This window comes from Myotis brandtii, unplaced genomic scaffold (genome assembly GCF_000412655.1).
Source record: "Myotis brandtii unplaced genomic scaffold, ASM41265v1 scaffold71, whole genome shotgun sequence".
NCBI classification, from domain to species: Eukaryota; Metazoa; Chordata; class Mammalia; order Chiroptera; family Vespertilionidae; genus Myotis; species Myotis brandtii.
The window spans coordinates 1911874-1935800 of NW_005370787.1; the positions used below are offsets into that span (position 1 = coordinate 1911874).

Sequence of the window (23927 nt, forward strand, 5' to 3'; positions counted from 1 at the left end):
AGCTCTCAGGACTGGAAGAAGCAGTGGCAGTAGCCACTCCTGAGGATGTATTTTAATAAGAGGGCGGTTTCCTGGTTTGGGACTGAAATGAGGAGTGTAAAGTGTTGTGCTTTATCTGCCGAGTTTGTAACCACTTGTACGGTTTTTGTCTTGGTCCCGGGTTTTAAGTGTCTGAAGGTTAGTGGGTAGGGTTTCTTTTTAGGAGAATGAGAGGCTTGTCTTCCAGTGGTGTGTCCAAAGGTCCAGTAGGCCGATAGGTTCCCGTCTTGCAGTGTGTCGAGGGATTATCAACTTACTACACTCAGTGCTCTGATTCAGAGTGGCCTTTTTGGGGTCACACACCTAATATGAACTTGTGTTATGCTAGTAACAAAGGAAAAAAATTACTACTAAATTTGGTACAAAGGATAAAAATAGTGTACCCTTTAAACCAACATGAAAAACAGGTTTAATACTAATGCTCCATTTAAAATATTACATTTCTTTTTCTAACTGTATCGTGCCAGCTCACTCTTATTAAATGGGGTTTAATTGTGCACCTTCAGGAAAAATTTAGTACTTAGGTTAATAAATTTAGTATATATTTACATGAAGGTTGTGTGTCCTACCATAAATGTCTAACACTAAAATGTTCTGTCTGCAAATATTTTTATAACACTTATTTATAAGATTAGTTTATTAACTTCATTGCTTGGAGGTGGGTAGTTTAAATATGAATTATCATTTCTGATAGGTATTATTTTGACCCTTATCTGCTCCTGCAGTAGTTTCTACTGTGAACACTTTTATTACCTTTTGAAGATAATATAATGGTTTCTTGTTTGACAAGTGGATGAGAGTGCAATGAGTAGAAACCAAAATGAACATGGTGCATAAAACGCATTGGCATATTAAAGCAGACATTGTTAACAAATTGCCAGATAGTTTTAAAGAAAAATATAGCTTTACTCAGTTAAAGTTTTGAGAAATCATTTTTTTATTCAACAAGTTTTTATTGAAATTTTACTCATTTTATAATATACTAGAGGGCTGGTGCACGACATTCGTGCGGGGGAGTGGGGGGGAGGGAGCCCACAGCTCCTGCATTGGGCATCTGCCCCCTGGTGGTCAGTGCATCTCATAGCGACCAGTCATTCTGCTGTTTGGTCGTTTTGCATATTAGCCTTTTATCATATAGGATATTTGGCATGTCTTAAAGAGAAATATTATTATTATTAAACTCTTTTCTTTTCATACTGCTAAGTAAACATGAGTAATTGCCTAATACATTCTTTTAGATCTACAGTACAGATTTAAGTGGGGACCCTTTTGCATTGGAAAATGCTTAATTTCTTTTTATGATACTCATCAGTGATTTAGTGATAGTTAGCAGACCCTCCTTAAGGCCTACAGAGTATCTCCGGTCTCTCTCTGTTGTTGTTTTATTTTTTAAAAATAAATCTTTATTGATTTCAGAGAGGGACAGGGAGAGAGAGAGAGAAACATCAATGATTAGAGAGAATCATTGATCAGCTGCCACCTGCACGCCCCTTACTGGGCCCACAACCCTAGCATGTGCCCTGCCTGGGAATCAAACTGGTAACCTTTTGGTGCACAGGATGGTGCCCAACCAACTGGGCCACACTGGCCAGGACTTAATGTCTTTCTAATGTAGGATTTTGCTTAGGGATACATGTTGTTTGATGGCCGACCATCTGTGTTCTGCATCCATTTTTCCCTCACCCTTCCTGAAACTAAGACAATAAGGAGAGAAAGTGTGGGAGGTTCTCTGAGTGTCATGCTTCTTCATGGCTAGAGAAGATTAAAGTACCGTCTCTATCTTTCTCTCTGGCTTTTGAGAAGTGAAGAGGAACCGTCCAGCCCCAAGGCCAGGCCAGATCCGAGGCTGTTGATTCCCTTGAGTCTGGCACTGGTGGGAAAGTCCAATCTCCTCTTGTTCCCATAGCTTTGCATCTTATTGTTCTACACCTTTTTGAAAGTAGCCTGTTGAGCTCTTTTCTGCTGCCCATATTCTTGTGGCCTGGGTTCCTAGAGCCTCTCAAAAGAAAACTTAAACGGCCTACTTATAACCTAGAAGGAGGCATATTTTTCAAGAGTAATTTAATTGTGGTTCCTCCCAAGGCAGGTGAAGAGGAAGAGCTATTTAAATAAAAATAATTTCATTATGACGCACATCACACAATGGGTTTCAGGTTATCCAGCCCTTGCAGTTAATAACAAAGTTCTATGAGTCATGAAATCCTGATGCACAGACAAGATAACATGGGGTTTGCTGATGCAAATCAGAGGTGATCTCTTTATGAATAGAGGTGTCATTGGCCCTATTAGTTTACCTTCTCTTAGGACAAAAAAACAGGTTGTCCCATTCAAACAGATAGAGAGATTCCCAATCCTGAAAGTTTGGTTTCCCAATGGAGAAAATATCCTAGTTTATTCTTCTGTGCAAATGTGAAAATACTTAACAGTTTTGCTTTGAGGCACAAATTTCAACACAAATTCCAGTATCACACCACACCTGGATTGACAATTAATTTATGTTGTCCTGATGTAACCTCAAATAATTTATATTCTCATTTTTTTCTGTTTGAACAGATATCATTATCAGAAAGGCATTTTTAAAAGTCAACCTTCCTTTTTCAGTTTCTTCTTAAGATGACACACTTCAGTAGTTTCTTTTGTTAGTGTTCAATGGTCCAGGAGATATTTTGGACTGCACGCTGTACAATGGAAAATTAATATAGAGATTATTCTGTAATTAAATATTTGCAACCGTATAACTCATGATTATAGTGAATTTGGGGTTTTTGAATTGAAAGTTAGTATTGGAATACATGGAAAAGAGGGTACAGAAATAACATTCACTTTTTTGTGGTACTTAGGAGCCTGTTTTATTCACTGGAACAATGAGGAAAAATCTGGATCCCTTTAATGAGCATACAGATGAGGAACTGTGGAATGCCTTAAAAGAGGTAATTTATAACATGTAATTAATTTGTTAGCATCAGTATATGCACATTTATAGCATTCCAGGTAATTAAGAGAGAACTTTTTGGTTTGTCACTTTGTTCACCACCTAGGATAACATTGATGACATAGATAAAATGAGTATATTGATGATGTTAAAAACCAAAAATATAGTGCCTCATGTTTTCATTTTAACTTTTTTCCTAGAATCCAAAGGCATGGGAAATTGGTGATGCTGGGTGGCATTTAATAAAACCCAATGCAAGATTATTGAAACAGTGAAAAATCATTTGCTCCTATTTTCACAGGCCTTGTTGTGTTGTATTTTTTAATACTAATTATTTTGTGTATTTGCCCTGGTTCTATAAGTTGATTCAAACTACAGGATGGCAGAAACCATATCTAGACTTCTAAACCATAGATAGACTTCTCATTCCTCATAGAACCTAGCTCAGTCTTTTGCTTTTAAAAAGTGTTTAAACATTCTGAGTGTTTATTAACATTCTCTTTATTTCAGAGAACTGTGGCTTGTTTCTTTAAAACACACACACACACAGACACACTAATAGCTTTGTCTGGTGTTACTCAGCGGTTAGAGAATTGGCCTGTGCACTGAAGGGTCGCAGGTTCAATCCCCAACCCTGGTCAGGGCACATGCAGGGGAGGCAACCAATCGCCTTTCTTTCTCAAATCAATGTTTTTCTCTCTCTCTCTCTCTCTCTCTCTCTCTCTCATTAAATAAATGAATAAAAAATATATTAAAAAACAAAACACACAAGACCATTGATCAATTGCTCACATTATTGTTATTTTGAATCTGCGTTTGCCATTTCATGTGTCCCTTCCAGGGATAGCCCTGAAATCTTTCGTTTATAGATGAGCTTTGACTTTGAGCAAGCAGAGTTGGATGCCCTACAATTTCCTGCCAGTAATTCTGGTTTCTGAAGGCATGTTGGTACTGAGTCTTCACACCCCACCCTGCTTTCCAGCAACTTTGGGGATCTCACTTTCCTAAATTGGGCTGACCACTGACTGCTCCTTCTACTTAAGTGTGTCCCTTCCAGGGATAGCCCTGAAATCTTTCGTTTATAGATGAGCTTTGACTTTGAGCAAGCAGAGTTGGATGCCCGACAATTTCCTGCCAGTAATTCTGGTTTCTGAAGGCATGTTGGTACTGAGTCTTCACACCCCACCCTGCTTTCCAGCAACTTTGGGGATCTCACTTTCCTAAATTGGGCTGACCACTGACTGCTCCTTCTACTTAAGAAGCGGTGGACCTCTGGTTTCATTTAAGTTGGCGAGTCTTTCTACCGTGAAAATCTACAAGAGAAGAGGCGGGGAGAATAGTTAACCATCAAATAGAAAGACAGTAGAATGATTCCTGTTCTTGAATTCCTAGGGCACAGTTAGTGGTGAATTTGTGACACACATTTAAAAAACAGGAATTATTGGTAAATGATTTTTCTATATATTTCAGAGCTTGAGATCTGTCTTCACAGATTCTCAGATAGTAATATTACCCTAGAAACACAGTGTTCCCTAGACAGTGAAGAAATGTTAATTGGGAGACAAATCCTTTTAAAAACTATCTTAGAACTTGGCAGTAACTTATTTCATCTGTAGGAGCCAAAATTAAAGTAAAAATTAGTAGCCTCTGAGAAGTCTAGAAATGATGAGATGGTAAGAAGTGGTAAATAATACTAAGATCTGCCTTTATTTAAGCCACATTTGGAACTTCCTGTGTAAAAATGAACATGAATTTATTTCACAAAATGAAGTCAATGGTTTCTGTGTGTTGCTCCTGGAATTGCCCTTGTTGCCTCTTAGTGTGAGCAATCACCCCCACCATTGCGATTCTCTAGGATTTATTTCTATATGACTTTTGTATGCTTTTCAGCAAAAGAGTTGGTATCCCAATTTTTAAAAAATTTACCAAATCTTTCATTGAAAAACATAGAAAGCAATGAGGTCAAATTTTAGGAGAACTAAAAACCCTGATCAGCTGGTTTATAAATGATGCCATACTAGAAATGGGAACCCAAACTCACAGGGTTGGCTTAAGAATCAATAAGAGGATACTATGGTTTTCCTCTTTATGAAATTCAAATAAAAAGAAAAGATGTTGCTTTTTTTAAAAAAATAATGTCCTCTTCGTTTTTCCTCCTCCTTCACCCTTGGTGGAGATGGACATTCAGAAGGGAGCTAGTTCTATAGATGTTGCCCATCTCATCTTGGTTATTTTTTTAAAAATTATGCTGAAAATACATTTTTGATATATGCCCTGAAAAATAGCCAGGTGCAAGCTCAAGAAAGTTCATTAGAAATTAGTGCTGATTTTGGCACCTAAAACAAAATGGCAGCTCTATAAATATAACATAAGTAATGGTTAAAGGTTAAGCAGTTTATCAATGAGAAGTCAAAACATACAAATTTGTATTATATATACCCATTCTCAGTCCTGATAAATGCAAAGATGAAAAATGTAGCAGACCATGGTGAGAAGCCAGCTAACCACATTGTTAATAACAGGTAATATCTATTGGTCTCTTGCTTTGTATCAAGCACTGTTGTAAACTCAACACATACTAATTTTATACTCTAACAATGTTAGGTGGTTGACACTTTTATTGTTAATATGATAGTATTTATAGGTTAGGAAGCTAAGATAGAGAAAGTCCAGGAACTTGCTCAATTGGCAGAGCCAGGTGAGACTCATGTCCAGGCTATCTGGCCTCAAGGTCCCTGTGTTTTAAAATTTTCATATCACAGGGAAGTCGAAGGACTAGGCTGATGAACAAACCTATGCCCTTCACCTAAAGTCACTAGTTGTTAACATTTTGCCAGTTTTTGCTTTCTCTCTTCTACAATTTGTATTTTGCTAAACCGTTTGAAAGTAAGTTGCAGAAATGTTCATTAAATGCTGCAATTCACTCTTATATACATAAATGTATACCTTATAGGGACAAGGACATTGCTTCTACATTTACAGTCATTACCCTGTTACCTAGTTTTCAAATCCAGCAATTGCAACTCCTAGCTACTACGATATACTGCCTCAGTTCTCTTCTTTTCCGTTCTGAGGTTTAATTATAACATGGATGTGTGGTAACACTAACAGAGGGCCTTGGCATTCAAGTCATTCTCCTAACCAACCCTGATTAGTAAATGAAGACTGAGTCTCAGAAAACACTGTTTTCTGGAACTCACTTCTGTTGTTCTTCATCTCACAACCTTTACTCCTCATCAGGCAGGTATGGACGACCTGAAAGATGGTAAAAAACCAGACTAGTGATGAGATGTCATCTGAGTTGGGCAAAAGTGTGAGATGATTTCTTCAAAGCCAGGATATTGATCATAAGATAGACCAGTTTGCACACACAGGTGCTACCAAAGTCAGCTCAGCATGAAAAGCCTTGCCACTGTTATACCTTTGATCAGTTCTGTCACCTGGGGTGTAGACTTATGAATATGTGTCGTAAAGAGAATACTCAGTAAGTACTCTTCCTTGTAATGGAGGACAATTGGCTGAGTTGACATCTTCATTTTGTAATTTTCAGCACAAGTAATCTCAGTACAAGTAAATGCACCACAGTTCAAATCTTATACCTTACACTTTGTATATCTTTCATGTGAATGTTGAATACCAACACCATCTTTAATCCTCACTCACAATTACCATATTTAACCCTAACTGAGAATTTGTTTGTTGGGCTTGGACCTCCATCATGAACGCAATTCAAGAACACATTCATAGAAGTGCTTCAGTGTTTAGGAAATACCATGAAAACATTGCCCACTTACCCTTGGTGTGTGTTAGTTGACATGATAATTTTGTGCCCCTGTTTATTTGCTATCACTCATCAATCTGTTAATTTCTTTCTTATTTAATCCTTGTCCAAGGATATATTTTCATTGATTTGAGAAAGAGAGAGAGAGAGAGAGATGTGAAAGAAAAAAAGGAGAGAAACATCGATGTGAGAAACATTGATCAGTTGCCCCCTGCATGCACACTGTAAGCGTGATTCAGTGATTTGGGTAAATTTATAGTTCCCTGCATGCACACTGTGTAAGCGTGATTCAGTGATTTGGGTAAATTTATAGTTATATAATCACGACAATCCAGTTTTAGAGCATTTCTCTCACCCCCATTTACAGTTAACTCTCCAGTCCCTAGGCAGTTGGTGTTCTACTCTTTTTTGTTTGTTTGTTTTTCTTTTATAGCTTCACTTTTCCTATTGCTTCCTCCAGTCCCTAGGCAGTTGGTGTTCTACTCTTTTTTTTTGTTTTTCTTTTATAGCTTCACTTTTCCTATTGCTTTTCCAAGAGAGTGGAAGGGAAGTGGGAGGAGGGAGGAAGAGATGGAGGGGGAGAGAGAGAGAGAGAGAGAGAGAGAGACTGAGACTGACTGGTTGCCTCCTGCACTCACCCTGAGTGGGGATGGGGAATGAATCTGCAACCTGGGTACGTGCCCTTTACCCGAATAGAATTTGTGACCCTACAGTGGGTGGGCCGATGCTCTAACCACTGTGCCACCAGCCAGGGCCACTGTTCTATTCTTTGTCTCTATAAATTCCTGTAGTTTAATTTGAATTAAAAAATTAGAAGAAACATTTAAAATTTTTCTATATTTTACCATAGGAATCATTTTATTTCGCATACTTTATATGTCTTAATGACATTGATAGAACTTGAACAGACTGTGCCTACTGATGGCAACTAAGAAGAATCTTGATTCCCATTAAAGTTTGTGCTCTTAAGTCAGAATGTTTCTGTCCTGAGTTGACATATCCATCTTTCTTAGTGAACACTGATTGGAAATAACTGTCCCTGTCATGTGGCCATACACGGAAGACATGGAAGAAGTCCCAAGGATTCCAAAGCTCTGATGTCTAGGAGGCTTGTGTACTTCAATAGTAGTTAGTTGAGGAAAACACCATTCTTCTTTCTATATCAACAGGTACAACTTAAAGAAGCCATTGAAGATCTTCCCGGCAAAATGGATACTGAATTAGCAGAATCTGGATCTAACTTCAGTGTCGGACAGAGACAGTTGGTGTGCCTTGCCAGAGCCATTCTCAGGAAAAATCGGATATTGATCATTGACGAGGCGACAGCAAACGTGGATCTCAGGTACAGAGTTGAGTTGCACATAACCTGGTATCCTAGTTTTAAATGTGGTAAAATGAGAAACATTTAATGATGGTGAGTTTTTCTGAGTGCTCTCTTTGATATCTCTTGATAACATCAATTCTGGTAAGCAGAGGAAGAAACCAAAACATGTTGTATGCTGCTAATATTACTGTTAAGCTTCCTAAGAGAGTTAGGTTCCTAAATTTGATTCCTCATAGTTTCAAGCAATTTGAAAGGAAGAATATCTTCCATTTTTTTATGAAAAGTTATAAATTTGTAAATAGACTTTCTACTTAGATTTTTTTAAGAAGAAATGATGAATTTTGTTTTTGTTTTTTTTTAATTATTATTTTTTAAATTAAATTTTTATTGTTCAGATTATTACAGTTGTTCCTCTTTTTTCCCCCCCATAACTCCCCTCCATCTTTCCCCCTTAACCCTGCCCTCCCCTACTTTCCCTCCAAGGCCCGACAGTCCAATCAATGCCTCTCCATCTCTGGATCAGTCCTTGTTCATCAGTTTATGTTGTTCATTATATTCCACAAATGAGTGAGATCATGTGGTATTTATCCTTCTCTGACTGGCTTATTTCACTTAGCATAATGCTCTCTAGTTCCATCCATGGTGTGGCAAATGGTAAGAGTTCCTTTTTCTTCTTCCTCTTCTTAAAGAATACCTTTCAGCATTTCATATAATGCTGGTTTGGTGGTGATGAACTCCTTTAGCTTTTTCTTATCTGTGAAGCTCTTTATCTGACCTTCAATTCTGAATGATAGCTTTGCTGGATAAAGTAATCTTGGTTGTAGGTTCTTGCTATTCATCACTTTGAATATTTCTTGCCACTCTCTTCTGGCCTGCATGGTTTCTGTTGAGAAATCAGCTGACAGTCATATGGGTACTCCCTTGTAGGTAACTGACTTTTTTTCTCTTGCTGCTTTTAAGATTCTCTCTTTGTCTTTTGCTCTTGGCATTTTAATTATGATGTGTCTTGGTGTGGTCCTCTTTGGATTTCTTTTGTTTGGGGTTCTCTGCGCTTCCTGGACTTGTAAGTCAATTTCTTTCACCAGGTAGGGGAAGTTTTCTGTCATTATTTCTTCAAATAGGTTTTCAATATCTTGCTCTCTCTCTTCTTCTGGCACCCCATAATTCGGATGTTGGTACGCTTGAGGTTGTCCCAGAGGCTCCTTACACTAGCTTCGTATTTTTGGTTCTTTTTGTTTTTCAGGTTGGGTGTTTTTTGCTTTAAAGAACAAGATCATGCTTAAAGTTTTGATTTTTAGAAACATTATATAAATATCATATTATATTTTTAAGTCTTAAGTCTGTCTTTACTGAACTAAATTCAACTTCTTTGATTCCAGAACTGATGAGTTAATACAAAAAAAAATCCGTGAGAAATTTGCCCATTGCACGGTGCTAACCATTGCACACAGATTGAACACCATTATCGACAGTGACAAGATCATGGTAAGATTCCCACCTGTGGAATTCTGGTTTCTATTTATATACCTGTTTTTCAATTTGCCCTTTCTTGTTAAGCTTGATAGACATCTACAATAAGTTAATTTTTTCTTTCATTCTTGACAATAATCCAAATACTTCACACATTCAGATGTGCTATTCAATAATATACCCACTAATTTCATACTAAAAGCTTATTTGAATTGTTATTTTTACTTAAGATGCCCAACCGTGAAAATATTCCAAATTGAAGATATGACTTCATATTATAGAGTGCTAGAACAGTCATTTTTGCTATGTCACAGTTATTTCATTTTGGATTCCCTTAATGAAAAATTTAGCCTTCATCTAGACTGCCAGGTGGTTATTGGGTAAGGCTGCAGAATTTCTCAGCTGTTGGGACATTCACAGGCTGTGCTGTCAGAAGGGAGTCTTTGAGAAGAAAGGGCCTAGTCAGAAAACAAAGTATTTCAACAGAAAGGATTTGATACAGGAAATTTGCTACATGGAATAGGAGGGCTAGAAGAGTGAAAGGAAAAACTGGGGAAATAATTTTAGGGAGCAGCTGTCATGCTCTAGGACAGCTCTCCATACTTAGGAACTTGAAGGAGAGCCAGGGAAGAGTCGATGCTCAGACCTCCAAGGAGGGACCAGCACAATGAGGCTCCTTCTCAATGTACTAATAGAACATGGAGGCCGGAGCCAGGTCCTACTGCTGGGGGAATGTTGGCACCAGCGGCAGAAACCAGGTAGACTGTGTGTTCTCTGTCTTCTAGTGGCACAGCCTAACGAAGAGCCAACTGGCTAAGGAGCCTCTGAAATGTGGTTTTCAGAGACCCAGCTCCAGTACCACACATGAGGAGTAGCAAGAAGGTAGAACTGGGGCTGAGAGACTGTAGGTACAGCCAGCAGGTCCCTTGCACAGTAGATCCGGGTACTGCACACATGGTAGGCTCCAAGCCTTGGTCTCTCGATATGTTTTCTTTCTTCCTTCATAATTCCGTCTTTCCCTTCCTTTTCTCTCTCCCTCTCTTCCTTCTTTTAGCTCCTCTCTTTCTCTCTTTTTCCCCTGATACTCACTTTCAGGAGATCTTAGAATGTGGCTTTATAAAATGAAAAAGAAATCATCCCTCAAATGAAAAACCTTTGGCTGCAAATAAGCCCAAAGAATGTAAGCTATTTTCAGGCTATTGTCACTAAATATCGGTGTCCAGTGATGCTCTGGTTAGTAATACAGAAGTAAATAGGTAAAGAAGGCCTGCATAGTGCACAAAAGGCAACAGATGAAGTTAACCAGTGATTTTTATGATCCATACAAAACAGGTTAAACGGCCAGTTAAAATGATCGTTAATATCCCAACTTCCTTATGTCCAATGGTAATGGAGCTGTCTCTTTTGACTTCCTCGGTGCTTTCAGGAATATTATTTCCCACCCAACTTCATATACATGCTCCGTCAGATTGCATCATCAATGGGGACCTTGAGAAGATAATAGACTGTCAGCATCGACACGGTGCCTTTAGCCATGTCACTCCCCAGAGCGGGGCGTGTAGAGGAGTGAGGTCTGGCAATGTACACACAGGAGTGGGGGATTTCCAACGCAAAGACGTTTAGGCTTCAGGCTGTGCCGCCGGTCAGCTGGGCTAGCAGCAGGAAGCAGGCCACTCCCACAGACTTTTGTGAGTGACCTTGTGACATTCCAACATTACATGACAGAGACTTGTTAGATTCCAAAAACATTGTTTAGCATTAAGCATCCTTCATCCTTCATTTTGTGTTCTTGAATGGTTATCGGAAAATCGCCTTTCATTTCTGCTTTTTACCTGTCATTTTGTTGTTCTCATCCCTAGCATTGTATTTCTCAGACTGTCCCATAAAGCATCTTCTTCCACAGTAAATGACTGATGCTGTGAGGTTCACCGGTTCACTTTGTCCGTCTTTATTTAGATGCTTTATTTAGAGGCTTCATCTCCGGCTCATTTGGGGATCCGTTTGAATAAAATCTTTGCTCCTAAATGTACCACATAGATTTATTTTGGGGTTTTGGTATTACAGCATTGAAGGTAGCAGCTTCCTTTTATTATCTGTTACTTAGAAATACTGTTACCTTAGAATGTATGTTAGGGAAATAGCCTATTAAGGCTATTTAGGATATTAAGGAAGGACAGAATTTGGCTGACTTCTCAGTTGGTCACTCCTAAATCATAGCCATCACAGTTTGACCCACATTCCCAACCACTTAGTTCATGAGTATCTCCTTGACCTGTCAGCTCTGTTGCCTTTATCAAAGTATGTCCATTTGTTTAATACTGTACTTGTCAGTATCTCCTAGTAAATTTCAACAACCTCAATTTTCTCTCTCTTAATCAGTGTCTATTCAAATTCTTCATGTGGTTTTACAAAGTGATGTATAGCCCAGCCCCTCCCTACCCTTCCAGCCACGTCCACTCTGCTCTCCCTCTTTCCACTGTCGTTAAAACCACATTGATCACCTTTCAGTTCTCCAAAGACGGCGTTCGCTCCGGCTTTTACAATTGAGTCCTCTCTCCCCACTGGATGTCGGTGGCTTAGACTGAGGTGCTGGAGGTGGAGATGGTAAAATGATTGGACTAGATAACGAAGTAGAGCCCACACAGACTGCGTGATGAACTGAATGTGGGATCTGAGGGAAGAGAGAGGAGTCAGTGCTGGTTTCTAGGTGTAAGGCTAGAGCCTCTTGGTGAATGGGCTCCAGTGATGGCGAACCTTTTGAGCTCAGCGTGTTAGCATTTTGAAAAACCCTAACTTGCTCTGGTGCCGTGTCACATATAGAAATTTTTTGATATTTGCAACCATAGTAAAACAAAGACTTATATTTTTGATATTTATTTTATATATTTAAATGCCATTTAACAAAGAAAAATCAACCAAAAAAATGAGTTCACGTGTCATCTCTGACACGCGTGTCATAGGTTCGCCATCACTGGGCTAGACTGAGGGAGAAGTTGGTTTGGAGAAGGGAAGTGCAAGGACTCTCTTTAGAGCTTGTTACCTTTGCCATGGCTGATCTTTTTTTTTAATTGATTTCAGAGAAAAAGGGAGAGGGAGAGATTGAAACATCAGTGATGAGAGATAATCATTGATAGGCTGCCTCCTGCGCACCCCCCTACTGGGGATCAAGCCCACCCCGGGCATGTGACCTGACTGGGAACCAAACTGTGACCTCCTGGTTTATAGGTCAACATGCAGCCTCTAAGCCACACTGTCCGGGCATGAGGGCCGATCTTGTTTTCTGCGGTGACTTTGCATTTCACCACGCAGCTACCTTCCTGCTCTCAACTCCAGTCACCAGGGGTTGGGGGTGGGGGGTGTGAGGTGTCCTACCAGGAGATGCAAACTATGGCCACTAGTTTGCACCTGGGTCAGCTGGTTTTTGCTGCTGACTCCTGGAGGGAGTGGCAGGATTAGACCTTCTTCCCTAGCTCAGAGTTGAGGAATTGTTCTCTCTGCTCCATCCACCCCAGGAGCAATAAAGTGCTCCATCTACATGTTATTCTAGAGCTTCTGATTATCAATTGGCTTTTAGTTCGGCAAAGCGCCACGAATAACCTCTAGCGCCTCAGTCTAGGCCAGTGGTCGGCAAACCGGGGCTCGTGAGCCACATGCGGCTCTCTGGCCCCTTGAGTGTGGCCACGAAGTTTCAATCGCACTGTACGTGCGCGCCCGCACGTGGCATTTTGTGGAAGAGCCACACTCAAGGGGCTGCAGTTTGCGACCACTGGTCTAGGCCACCGAATAAATCACAAAGCTGTGATTTTTTGAAGCAATTTGCTCTTCTTGCTTTCTTTAGAAACACCTATTTCCTTTCCAGAAAACAGGTGATTTGTCTGTTCTGTTATTTTGAAAGGTTTAAGGACATAAAGACAAGTCAATCACCTGCCAAGCCTAATGCTTCAGAGGGCGGTGGCCAGCCTGGGGAGTGGCTGGGGAAGTGACAGATGCTAATGAAGGGCATAACCAACAGTGTTGTCATCCTAAAGTCGTGTAATTGCAAGTGCTAAAGGTGTAATAATTATATTTTGTTGCGCTGGTGAATACTTCTGCACAAAGACGGATGGATATGGTTTTGTTTACTGTGAGTAAATCAAACAAAAGGCTTGTTGGGAAACAACTGTGACCCAATTAATAGCTTTGTTCGTGTGTTGGCTCTCCGAAGGGATTTACCCAGTTTTGGTTCATTAAGTGTCATTAATGTGTTAGGCTTAGAATTCTATTTTACAAAGATGTTCTCTCAATTTTAACTTTATTAAACATGATGTAGTTGTAATGACAGCTAATTTAATCTTCCTCATTTGCTCAGTTGCCACAAAACAGTGGAGCAAGACAGACACATTAGAAATCCTTTCTCCTAAGACTCACCACTATCTCTGCATTAAAGACGGCGCCTTCCCTGTGGTTTTAAGGATTAGCTGGTTGCTTGTGACCCGTTTTCAGCCAATAGCACAGCTCTCTCCTCCAGTCCCTGCACACTTCAGTCTTGATGACACCCCAGGATACTCCCCAGTAGTGTGAGCAAGAGAAGCGTGTGACAGTCTGCCGCCACTCTGACAATATTGTCGCCTGTGTTCAACATTTCACTGTCAGGCGTTAGCGAGTTATTTGGGAATGAAGTCTGGAGAACCCAAACCAGGGCTAAGAAACTCAGATTCCACCTCTTCTGTTTATAGGCCATCTTATGGTTTTATAATCTTTACCCTTTCTTCCTAAACTCCAACCTCTCCTTAGTGGTTTTTCCCAGAGAAATCAAAACTGGATACTATTTAACATAACCACCTGGAAAAGCACAAAAGAGAACTCAAAGTTAATTGGAGTTTTATTTAAATTCTATTTTTCATCTTTCTTTAAGCCTGCATGGTCACAGTAAGAACATTTCAGAAGAGGAAAGCTCCTTTAAAGATAGGCCAGGAGATTTCATTCACATTTTCAGAGAAAAAAAAAATAACTAATTTGAACACAGAAAGCACAATCTGGGAGAAAAACTAGTCCCCCAGGGAGAGGGGGAGGGGGCTTCCATGCACTAGCAGACACTTTGCGGGAGCAGCGGTGGAGGTCACCGTGACCTTAGTCTTCATCCTCCCCGGGTGTGAAGAATGGTTCCATTTCAAGACCTAAGAATGGATCTTGAGTAACACTTGCCACAGAGAAAACCACAGGCACCTATTTTACCAATCAAAGGACTGAGCTTCAAGGTGGATAACTGTTCCTGTGCCCCTACATCACCTGGCAGCCACGAGCGGCATCTGAAACTCAGAACCCCCTCCCACCCCCACTCCACCCTGCTTGGCGCTAAGTGGGATTTCCCTTTATTGCTGGTCGCCTACAGAAAACTGTCCCAGCATCTCTTTTCCACCCCCAGGCTTTTCCTCCACCCTGCACTGCCCCCCACCCCTCCCCGCAGCCATCCCACTATCACTGATGGCATCCTGCCAATTAAAGTGGATTAAATTATTTTGCAATGGGTCCATTTAGTTTTATATCTAGGACAGCTACTTGGAATATTTGCAGATGCACAGGCCTGATAAACACATCTTCATTGAGCTTATGTAACTGATGGACTCATCCAACGTGATATATTTTTCCTCAACCTGCTAGAGCAGTGGTTCTCAACCTTCTGGCCCTTTAAATACAGTTCCTCATGTTGTGACCCAACCATAAAATTATTTTCGTTGCTACTTCATAACTGTAATGTTGCTACTGTTATGAATCGTAATGTAAATATCTGATATGCAGGATGGTCTTAGGCGACCCCTGTGAAAGGGTCGTTCGACCGCCAAAGGGGTCACGACTCACAGGTTGAGAACCGCTGTGCTAGAGAGCGGCGAGCAGTTTGAGGCTGGTGTTCCTGGAGAGATCCTGGGGCCGAGGGGTTGCCCTGACTTGAATGTGTGGTTTATTTATAGTTTAACCTGGGTTGCAGGAAGAATGCAGACACAGCGGGAGATTTCAGGGGCCTCTCATAGCTGTAAAGGATGTTAAAATAAAAATTCCAAGTTATACCTCTTTATCTGTACACAAAGGAAATTGGGAGTTGTATTATGTTTGCTTGTTCTAAAAGGTCTAGAGTCGTTGATCAGGCCAGTAAATGTAAAGACTGAGGGGGGAAAGGCTATTCCTGGCCTTGTTTCAGCCTGTATCCCAAGGCAGCTCCCTTAGCACCTGGGTTAGTCTACACAGCCCTGCCTTCCCTCCTCTCTCTTTTCCAAGATTTGATATAAATGAGTTTCAAGCCTTCATCCTCAATCCTTGTCTGTCCCTCACTTTTCCTTTCCCTCTCGCCCATGGCCATCAACCTGAGGCATGTGGTCCTCCAAAGCTGTATTCCTAATCCTATAATCCCTATATCCTCTGCATTAGACAGCTACACTATTCCCACCTTGATCTCACCCTGTATTTTTGCCAAACTACACCACTGGGCAGTCACCCAGTCATGCCTTGAATTTAGTTCCTTTGTATATAACTTTCAGCCAGCTTGTATTGGGTGCCTGTTACTTGTCATGTACAATGCCAGGGCCTGGAGTTGACATGCTTACCTCCAGTCCTCTTGGTCCATGTTGTTCCCTGTATCAGGAATGATTATATCAATTCATCTCCATTTCTTTATGTTCAAGTCTATCCATTCATTCTTCAAGGCCCAGTTCACTGCTCTTCTTGAAGTTTGTCCTCAGAACCTGTGGCTAGAAGTCATCTCTTCTGCTGCTAACTTTCTTCTTTTTTAAAAAAAAATATTTTTTTATTGATTTCAGAGAGGAAGGAAGAGGGAGAGAGAGGGAGAGAGAGAGAGAGAAACATCATTGATGAGAGAGAATCCTGCATGCCCCTTACTGGGAATCGAGCCCACTGCCTGGGCATATGCCCTTGACCGGAATCAAATCCAGGACCCTTCAGTCTGCAGGCTGATGCTCTATCCACTGAGCCACACTGGCTAGGGCTACCTTATTCTTTTCTGTGCTTTTTTTCTGGCATCATAGACATTTGAGGCTTTTTCTCTCTCTTCTTTCAGTGTAGGCTCCCTAAAGGCAGGGGCTGCGACTTACATAGCTCCGCCCCTTCTGCAATAATCAGCTAATAACATGCACACAGTTAAGCATGCAATAGATGTTTGCCGAATAAACTCAAGAACTAATGAAAGTTTACTTACATTTTCCTTAAATGTGTTTTGGTTACCTGTTACTTGCTCTTTAGTAATCCTGATAGTTTAATAAAATCAGTTTTCTTTTTCTGTGAGTATATACCAGGCACACAGTAAATAATTTGAGCCCTAATTATAAAATTGCAGTGGAAAGTGGACAGGGGAAATGTTTATGTTTACCGGCATACTTCTTTAAGTTATACTAAGTTAACATAAGATAGTATCCATGTGGAAAGGGATCTTAGAAAATTGAATGTTAAAATTCTCATCTCCCTTATTTTACTTCTGATAAAAATAAATATTTTGCTTTTGATAATAAACAGTGTCTTTCCCTGGGTACTCACATGGAGAAGAAAGGATGCAGGTTCAGACCTGGGTTCAGATCCCAGCTCTTCCATCTACTGATTCTGCAGCCTCAGCCAAGTTCTTTAACTGATTCAGCCTTCTGCAGACTATCTCTGGCTGAAGATTGTGTCTGGCTCATTTTTTAATCTCCTGTTCCTAAAACAGTGCTGTGGTATTAGGTGCTCATTTAATGCTTACAGGGAGGATGGATGGATAGAAGGAAGGGAAGGAGGAAGGAAATTTTGTGTTGTGCTTGTCTACTCTATTTTGAGAATTAACTGGTGACTAAAGCAGGTAGCATAGTGAATGTTCAACCCATATCTATTTTTATTTTCCCTTGCAAATTCAAAAGGCTGCTGTTTTCATTATGGGGTGATTTTATTGATCTTAAGGTAGCTATACTCTTTGTTACATTGCATATATGCCAGGGCATCTCATCTCTCAGATTTTGTGAATTCATCCATTTGGGTCTATACTAATATAGTTCATTTTAAGATACTGTATTTTTTAATGTATATCAAAAGAGTATTAAAGAGGTGTATTTATTTTACATCTTTACAGTATTTCTTACAAAAGTTAAAATTTAACCTTAATAAATTATCAAACTTATAACAAATTACTACAGTTCTGTCATTCCCCTGCCAAAAAAAAAAAAAGAAAAAAGAAAATTTCCCTTATGAAATATAATGCATGGCCATTAATTGCTAATGCTTATAAGGCTCAAAATATTTAGATCTAAATGATCTTCCTGTCATTTTATTGTTAATCCTGTTGCTTTTTGAGAACATTAATATTTCTGGCTCTGCCTTTTTAGATATTGGTCAATTCTGAAAACTCCTCATCTCAGTGGCATTCCTGTGTTTTCAGACAATTTGCAAGAAAATGGAAAGATTTGCTATTCAGTCAAATTTGAATAGATAGGAAGTTGGACAAGGACAAGATATTAGTAGTTACCTCCATTAAAAATGATGTGAATCTTTATAGCCAGAGAACTCATTCCCCACCATCTCTGCAATGGTGATTTTTAAAAGCTTACTTGTTGCTTTTGCAGAATATCAAGTTTTTCATTACATATAAAGTAATTGGATTCACTTATTTACTTAGCCTTTAGCGTGAGAGAGACATGTATTTTAAAATTGCGTGTGTGTTTTTCTTCATCAGGAGGAGTGGTTACGCTCTATAATGCTATGCTTAAGTAAATTATACATTCAGGGCATCTAAATTGTCATGCCAAATTATAGGACATTTTAATTATTATGTGGATGTGACAGATTCAATTATTCTTGAACTCTTCTGAGAAAGCTGCCCTTAGCAATGGTTCACAGTCGTAAACAAAAGATGAACGGGAAAATGCCCTTTATAAGAGACCTAATAAATGTCTCCCATTAACTGTAATACCTAGATGTGGAAAAGCAACCTGTGTCCTGCCTACATTGTCAGCATATTCTTTTAAGATAAATTTACTCTAAATACGGCCTAAGTGAACAACTAAGTGCCACTTACCATCAGAGCTGTTTGCCTTGGTACCTCATTTGGGCCAATTGTTTCAGACTCTTTTTTCCCCTCTGTCTGAAGCCATTAACCAAAGCCACTAATAAGTCGAAATGCGGAGTAAAGAGCCCCTTCCTCTCCCTTTCAGTTTCCAGTGGACATATTAATGAGCGATAAAATGGCTGGAAGGCAAGCCGCTGGAGAAAGAGAAAAAAAGAAGCCAGGAAAGATTATGGTGAACACAGATATTCAGATCCTCAGCAGCTCCGACAGGGCTGCCCCCGTGCGCTGTGTGGGCCCTGATCATTGGAATTTGGAGCTCGATTTCTTAATTGCTTCTTTAGTCTTATCCAGAGAGAAAATTGGATTTCTGGAGATTTCTTCTGTGCAGAGCAATTATGCTAAAGCTGCTTAGGTGGCAGCTCATTCAGCCAGCCTTCCCCTCTCCGAATAATAAATTGCATCCAAAGCCAACCTCAAGATGCGCCCGAGTCTCCGCGCAGGGGTGCTGTCCCCTCCTACCAGGTGGCATGTTCCAGGGAACCCCAGAAGTGTTTACTTCTTTTCCAAATGTTGCTCAGATTCTGTCAAACCAGCTCAGCAATTAATTTGCTGTCAGGTCATCACCTTTTAGATAAATTGAGTTTGATTTTCTTAAATCAAGAAACTTCCCAACTCTGAATATGTGTATAAATAGCCCTCAAAGCTCAGAGTCTGAGAGCTAAAAGCACTAACTAATGGAAACAACCCAAAATGCCGTTGGCAGAATATAAAATGCCAGGGGACTGCTGAGTGCCCTTAATCATAGCCTAAAACTCTCCTTTTCTTCCTTTCCTATAACATTATAATAATAAAAGGTCGGGTTGAGGCCTTTGTCTGCCTAGTAAAACAGGGTAATCAACCCATTTAAACACCCACCAGGCCTACCACCCAAATAGATTCTCTCTATTCTCCCTCCCCTGCCTCTTTCCGAAACATTGTCTGAGTTATAATATGCTGCTGCAAAACATTGTGTGCTAATGGGTTTCTTTCTGCTGATTAACAGGTTTTGGATTCAGGAAGACTGAAAGAATATGATGAGCCCTATGTTTTGCTGCAAAATAAAGAGAGCCTATTTTACAAGATGGTGCAACAGCTGGGCAAGGCAGAAGCTGCTGCCCTCACCGAAACAGCAAAACAGGTGAGCGCGCCAGGCGGAGTGGTAATTAGAGTCCGTCTCAGCAGTTCACTCCTCTCGATCTGGCACCAAGCGGTTCTAACAAGCACTCTGTGCCCTTGTCAATTATAAGCCTCCGGAGACAAAGCTTCATGGCTGGGTCTTAACAACACGTCCCAGGTTGAAGTCAGGTCTGCTAAGCACTGGCAGACGTGGTGGAGGTGGGGGGGAAGGGTATGGGAAGTGTGCATGCTCACCTGTGCAGGCATGTGTGCCTGAGAGAGATTTCAGATTGGGCTTTTTACACATTTGGACTCTATGGGTTCCGATTGTCATATTTTACAGCTCCATTGCATTTCATTCTAATTGGTGCTCGGCACATTGGAGATGCAAATGCTGTGTCGAGGTAATCCCAGAAATTTGAGAGTTTGAGGGCGGAAATGCAGGATATTGATTAGTGTGTCTAGAAAGATCTACCAGGGAAATGGTAGGCATGCTCCTGATCATTGACATGTAAACCAAAAAATTTGGGAAGAGCAGAGATACTCAGTTTCTGTGTTGAGCAGTGATGGCGATGAGTGAGGAGGATGAGGCTCTGAAACTTGGGTACCATGCACTGTGGTGCCGGTTGTGCTAATCGGTGTGCCTGGGTAGGAGACGGGGACCTGCAGAGGGAAAGGAAATTGCGCGGGTCTCATAGCTAGCTGAACCATTGGCAGAGTTGGAGTGCAGCCCTAGATTTAGGGATGGCGAAGTCTGTGTTCTGAACTTTTCCCCAGTTCTTATGTTGTATGTGAATGTAAGCAAGCTTCACTTGGAATACTAGTCCTTTTTATGCCCAGAATTCACACAGTGCTGTCATTTACTCCGTTGTCTCTGGTCAAAGCTTCTCCAACCCTAATCCTGACCCTAACTCTGATGGATCCTTTGGGATTCCCTGTATAAATTTAGTCACAAAAAACAGCCAGGAATCCCACAAACCCTTTTTGTTCTTTGAGATCAGGCATTTTACATCAAAGAGCTGTGTCCCCACCTAAGTGTAGAAGTCTCCATTTAAAAAGGTGTTAAGTAATGAGAAAAGGTCATAGATAAATATAATACAATTCAACACTCATTTTACAGTGAGGAAACTAAGATTCCTTAGAATGAAGGTGGGGCTATAGTCTGTTCCTTCAGTAAATGTTGTTGTTGTTTTTTAATATATTTTTTATTGATATCAGCGAGAAAGGGAGAGGGAGATAGAGATAGAAACATCAATGTGAGAGAGAATCATTGACCAGCTGCCTCCTGCACACCCCTCACTGGGGATCAAGCCTGCAACCCGGGCATGTGCCCTGACTGGGAATCAGACTGTGATCTCCTGGTTCATAGACGCTCAGCCACTGAGCCACACCAGCCGGGCAGGAAATACATATTTTGATTCTCATTCCAGTTGAAGATCTTCTTGACATTATTTCTGTATACATTTGGTCCTCTTGGGAGAACAAACTGATAGACTGTCAACTATTTAAATGTGCCAGCATCAAATATCAATGCATCATTCAAAACTGTTATACCAGGAGGATTAGCTAAATCAGCATGCTTTTCGCTCTAACAGATTAGAATTCATTCATTTGAAAAGAGAACTCAACATCTGGGAAAAGTTCACTTCCAGGTCACGTTTTCTTGACCACATAGTTGCTTTTCTGGAAAATGTTGGTGCGGGCAAGCTGAATCACTCTCCAGTGGACCCTTTTAGATGATCATAAAATTGTAACGAAAGTACTTTTTAGAGACAGAATTGAAGGGTGCCTTAATTTGCTAGGGCTACCATAGCGAAGTACCACAGAATAAGGTGATTAAACAACAAAATTTATTTCCTCGCGGTTCTGGAGGCTGGAATTCTGAGCTCAAGGTGGCGCAAGATTGGTTTCTCCTAAGGCCTCGCTCCGTGCCTTGTAAGTGGTCATCTCTCTCTCTGTATCTTCACATGGTTTTCCCTGGTGTGTGTTTGTGTGCCAGTCTCCTCCTCTTATAAGGACACCAGTCAGATTAGATTAGGCCCCACCAATATGACCTCATTTATTGACCCAATACAGTTACATTCTGAAGTATTGGAGGGTTAGGACTTCCACATGTAAATGTTGAGAGGACACAGTTCAGCTCATTCCAAAGGATGAATGCCTGCCATTCGTTCTCTTCCATGATGAAGCAGACCAACACAGAGGTTTTCGAAGTTCCTTGGTTCCTAGTGTGTGACAGAGGTGTTATTTTATCTCTTCGTGTCATCACCAGATACAACCCAGAAATTACAAAATCTTAATGTCCTAGATTCTAGGAGCCTAAGAGGCACTTGGTAGCCAAATGGGCTTATATGTCCCCCAATGTCTCTGAGCCTCAGAGTTCTTACCTGTAGTGCACACCTGCCCTCACCTGTCTCACCTATAGTCCTCAGCTGCCCAGCTTCTTCACACTTTTATGACAAGGCTGAGATGAGAGAGAGTTTGCTTAAGTGCTTTGAAGAATATAAAGCATATATCACAAATATAAAACAATTCTACCCATCAATGATAGAAGATGGATCTTTTTTTAACACATAGAAGATGGTGTGTTTTTTTTTTAATGCTGTGGGTTGAACCCTTTCCTCTAAGTAATAACAAAAGAAGCATCCAAAGTTCTTCTCAGTAGCTTTAGAGACTCTAAAAAGTTAAAACTTATTTGTAATAGTTAGTTATTAAACAAATAATGCATTTAATGCTACAAAATTAAAAATCTTTACTTTTCAATTAGTTTTTAAAATGTATAAAGCAAAAGTAAGTCACTGTACCACTCCTGTCATCACAGCTCTTCGCCCAGGATGGAGCCCAGGCACCATTGACTCTTCTATTGATATATATTACTAGAGGCCCGGTGCATGAAATTCGTGCAGGGGGGGGGGGAGTGTTCCTCAGCCTGGCCTGTGCCCTCTCACAGTCCGGGAGCCTCGTGATCGATCGCCCCAAAGAGGTAGGCCCTGCCCACCCAGTCGGGGCTCTGCGATGGATCGCCCCAAAGAGGGAGGCCCAGGCAACCTGCTGCAGCACCGCCGGCCGGATAGCCTGGGCCTCCCTCTTTGGAGTGATAGATCATGGGGCTCCACAATGGATCACCCCAAAGAGGTAGGCCCTTCCCACCTGGCCGGGGCTCCGTGATGGATCACCCCCGCAGAGGGAGGTCCGACTAACCCACCACAGCCTGCCAGTCGGTGTCCTGGGCCTCCTGCTTTGGGGTGATCGTGGAGCCCCCCATTGATCAATCAGCCAGTGGCCTGAGCCTCCCTCTGCAGGACGATCATGGGGCGATGGCCGGGCCCCCGACCAATCACATGGCACCCGCCTTGGTTGGCCTGGTGCCAGTGGGTGTCATAGCATGGTCATCCCAATGGTCATTCTGCTGTTCGGTTGATTTGCATATTACGCTTTTATTATTATAGATATCTCAGATTATACCAATGCATAGAGTTATCTCATTCTTTTCTGTGGCTGTATAGTATTTATGCTTACTTCTTCTCTATTCCCCTTTTTTCCTTCTAATTAACTGTTTGAGTTTTATGTTTTTCCCTCTAAAGGAGCTCTCGGATTTACTTGTTTTTGTATTTTAATTTAGAGTTTATCAGTTCTGTTTTTATCTTTTTTTAGTTCCTTCCTTCTTTTGGTTTATTTTATTGTTATTTACTTTTTGAATGCATTTGTTTTCGTTCTTTTAAGGTGAACTGTTCTTTGAATATTGTTCTAGTTATATCTTAGAGGTTCTGTGTAGTGCTTTGTCATAGTTAAATTTTTAGATAGAGATTCTGCAATTTGGTTTTGATTTCCTGTTTGGTCCAAGAATTATTTAAGAAGGAGGCCTTTAAAATTTTCTGGTGATTGGGATTTTATGTTTGTTTTCAATTTACTCATCAGTGTTGATTTTCATTGTCTTGTGATGAAAAATGGTATCTGTACTGTTTCTTTTCAGAATTAATGCTTTTTGTGTTCTAGTATATAAGCAATTTTTAAAAATAATCTTTGGGCATTTAAAAAGATGAACTATTGCCTATTTAGGGTAGAGGGTTTAATAACTTTTAATTAGATCTACTTCATTAATCACATTATTTAAGTCTTCTCTAACCTTATTTATTTAGGTTCATTTGATGTCATTTGGACTTAGGTGACTTGTAACAAGTTCCAATATAGTTCTTGTCATTTCTCTTTT

At 40.5% G+C, this 23927-nt stretch overlaps 1 protein-coding gene across 1 annotated transcript in view; it reads left to right on the forward strand.

Annotated features, from left to right (window-relative positions):
• Nucleotides 1–23927, forward strand: part of ABCC4 (ATP-binding cassette, sub-family C (CFTR/MRP), member 4) — a 202891-nt gene that overhangs the window by 173157 nt on the left and 5807 nt on the right. The window contains exons 27-30 of the mRNA XM_005882401.1: nt 2880–2969; nt 7922–8094; nt 9456–9561; nt 19605–19739. Of these exons, the coding sequence (XP_005882463.1) occupies nt 2880–2969; nt 7922–8094; nt 9456–9561; nt 19605–19739 (504 nt within the window). The remainder of the gene's footprint in view (nt 1–2879; nt 2970–7921; nt 8095–9455; nt 9562–19604; nt 19740–23927) is intronic.